The 3,214-nt window shown below is 42.5% G+C and overlaps 1 protein-coding gene across 1 annotated transcript; it reads right to left on the reverse strand.

The window, feature by feature from the left end:
- Nucleotides 1-256: 256 nt before the first annotated feature.
- On the reverse strand, nt 257-3,004 carry LOC5514782 (frizzled-5). The gene has a single exon (XM_001634945.3). It carries the CDS (start codon nt 2,619-2,621, stop codon nt 1,005-1,007), a length of 1,617 nt encoding a protein of 538 aa, XP_001634995.2. The 5' UTR covers nt 2,622-3,004; the 3' UTR covers nt 257-1,004.
- Between the last annotated feature and the right edge of the window lie 210 nt (nt 3,005-3,214).

The raw sequence follows: 3,214 nt of genomic DNA on the forward strand, positions 1-3,214 counted from the left end.
TTTCAATAATAAAAGGAAACGTTAATTAGGGGGAGGTTTTTCATGTGGCTACGACTATTGTTATGTGAGATCATTAAATAGTTTGAGAATAAAAGATGAAAAGCCCTGGAACGGAGGAGCTAATTGCGAGGTCTGTACTCTGGCGAAAAACTGGTAATGGAAGGCTGTTACCTGTGAATCTAAAATACTTCGAGGCACAATATCACTTATGAAAGGATTTCTCTTTCCGGGGCGTAAAAACCATTAAACCACCGTCTTTATTTTAACGTTTTTTAATCATGGACGGTCTCTACAATGACTGTGGTATCAAACACATCGGTTAGTCAGAAGAAAATGATGTTATTTACTATACAATAGGTCAACTTAAAATATAATAAAAACTATGGTTTTGTAAGAAATTTAGACTATAAAATATTTGCTAGACTTTTGAGCAATGTTCTTTTGTGATGGAAATTGAGCGCGGAAAATAGTTCTCTTGGGACTGATAATTGCGCTACTAATTGAAGAACCAGCTCCAACACCTCGCGTACTGTTGAATAATATTTGCATTTTAGTAGCAAGTGTTAGAGGCTTTATAGTTTTAAAACTAACCACACCTGCACTGTCAATAATGGTTTTCACCGTAGATTTGGGATATAGCGTCGTCCAGCAGGCGTTTCAAGCATAACAACAACCAGTGAGACAGAGGGTGCATGGATTAGCAAATAAGCCCTTGGAACAGTTGAACCATTAACACTTATGCAAATTCACATGGTTCATGAATGTTTTAAGTAAATAGACGTAGCGTGGCGCAGAGCAAACTTGAAAGTCAATAAATGTACTTTATCCATTTAGTTCAATCTTCTACCGTTCATATTCATTCTTCGTGTGTCCATTCAAAAGCAAAATAATGACGTGAACATCTCTAAGGATGGCAGTCCAACCTTCGTGTGTTTTCTTGAGTGGCGCTCGATTCGTGGCCGCATTTTTCTCCGTGATTAAAACAAACAGTTATCTGACCTAACTCACACTGTGGCCGTGTTAGCTTTCTTAGGAGGGATTGCTCGTCGAGTATTTTGAGTTCCGGATAACCGGGCACAAAAGTTCCTCCAGGATTCGATGGTTTTCCCCGACCATATCCAGAACCCCGATGTGATTCCTACGACTAAAGCCATAAAGTACTTAATAATAAATACTGAGTGATCAGGTTTTACTCTTGTAACGCCACATCCACTGCAGTTGATAGTTCTTTCCCATGTTTCTCTGTTCACAAGTTCATAAAAGTAACAAGCTACAACAATAGTAGCGGGAACTGTGTATAATACTGAGAACACCCCAATACGGATCATAAGTTTCTCTAGTTTATCCGTCTTTGTGCTCCCGTGTTGGCGGAGAAGCTTACGAATTCGCACAAGAGAGTAGAATCCCGCCATAAGGAATGAGGTACCAAAGACTAGGTAGACCACTAGTGGTACTATGACAAAAACAACCAAGCTCTGAAGATTGTGATTTCCAACGTAGCAAATTCCGCTCACGGGATCTCCATCAATAGTAGACATAGCTAGAACAGCAATTGCTTGAATTGCCGGGACGAGCCATGCAACCGCGTGAAAATATTGCGAATAGTTCGTGATTGCTTCGCTTGACCATTTCATTCCGGCTGAAAGGAACCACGTAAACGCCAGTATCACCCACCAAACAGAGGAAGCCATTCCGAAGAAATAGACGAGTAGGAATACAATCGTACAAGAGGCTGGACCAGAAGTATCATATCTCATCAGTCCGTTGGAGTCGCAGGCGATCTGTTTATGACCCGCGATTAGTCGAATGATGTAGCCAACAGACACCATCAAATAACAGCCAGAGAGAAATATGATCGGCCGTTCGGGATATTTAAATCTGTGCATGTCCACCAAGAAAGTCAGGGTCGTGACGAGCGTGGAAATGAAGCATAGTATGGCCCATAATCCTATCCAAAAGGACGCGAAGCTGTCCTGGTCGTGAGTAAAATACGTTCGGTTGCAAGCCATCGCACACTGAGGTACTCCGCCGACAGAGATCGCTCGTGTAGGCTTGATGTTCTTACCTGCGATCGACACAAATGGCGGTCGACAGGAACAACAGTTCGCTGAGATAGCTGCAGTATCAGGACTCGGCGCTGGTTGTGGAGACTGAGATGGTTTTGGAGTACTTTCACCTGACGAATTCCTACCCATACAGAGAGTATTCTCGTCCCCTAGTTCCGGAAAGTTCTCACACTTCATGCGTTCGGGCCATGAGAAACCGTACTTTCGCATAAGAGGCGCACAACCGGTCCTAGCTCGCTCACAGACAGACCTACAAGGTGGAAGATCTTTGTCGTAGTGTTTCTCACAGAGCGGAGCATACATAGAACATAGGAAGAACCTTAAATCAGGAGAGCACTGGATTTCAACAAGCGGCCAGAACTGGTGAACTTCAAGTGCAGCTTCGGCTTGTGTATCGTGGTTAAACATGTTGGGCATATAGGTTAAATTGTAGCCTATTCCGCGGCACATGGGAATGGTGATCTCTTCGCATTTCATTTCTTTAGTAAGTACATAGTTTAAACACGAAATAAACGCAACAGCAACGAAAACCCGATCAAGTCTTCGAGTAGCCATTACGATCGTGTGGCTGGACTGCCGAGTGTTTGCTTTGAGCGCAGTGTTTTGTCAGTATTTAGCAGATTGCATGTCATTTCTTGTCATTAGATTAGTGATATTGACAGATTCCGGGGACAACCAATCAGAGAGCGAGTTGCCGTCATTAGCGACTTGTTGTATGTAATTCTCACATCGATGAATAGAAGCCTCGGTGCCAGACCATTAGTATAACAACTTATTGCTATGAAAAGTACCGCTTCGTCAAGCCTTTTCTTCTAGAATTGTAAAAGCATGGTGTTAAAGGAATAATCTTAAACATCAAGCAGTATTTAACGACAAAGCCACAAGGGCTTTGATTTTAAGCTTGTAGAGAAGCTTAAACAAAATGCAAAGTGTTTACTCCCAGGGAATAAATCATCACAAACATGGAAAGCCTAACTTCTCTAAATATTTGTGCAAGGATTAGCCTGTGAACTGGCTCTGTGTTGCTGGCGTCTTTCATTTATAGATTTGGTTCGCTTGACGCCAATCTCCGCGATTATTTCAATGAGTGGCGGACGTTGTGACACAGAGACAAAGCTTTTTCTAAGCTCGCCTGATGAGCTCTGCGC

The sequence above is a fragment of the Nematostella vectensis genome, chromosome 2 (genome assembly GCF_932526225.1).
Source record: "Nematostella vectensis chromosome 2, jaNemVect1.1, whole genome shotgun sequence".
Lineage (NCBI taxonomy): Eukaryota > Metazoa > Cnidaria > Anthozoa > Actiniaria > Edwardsiidae > Nematostella > Nematostella vectensis.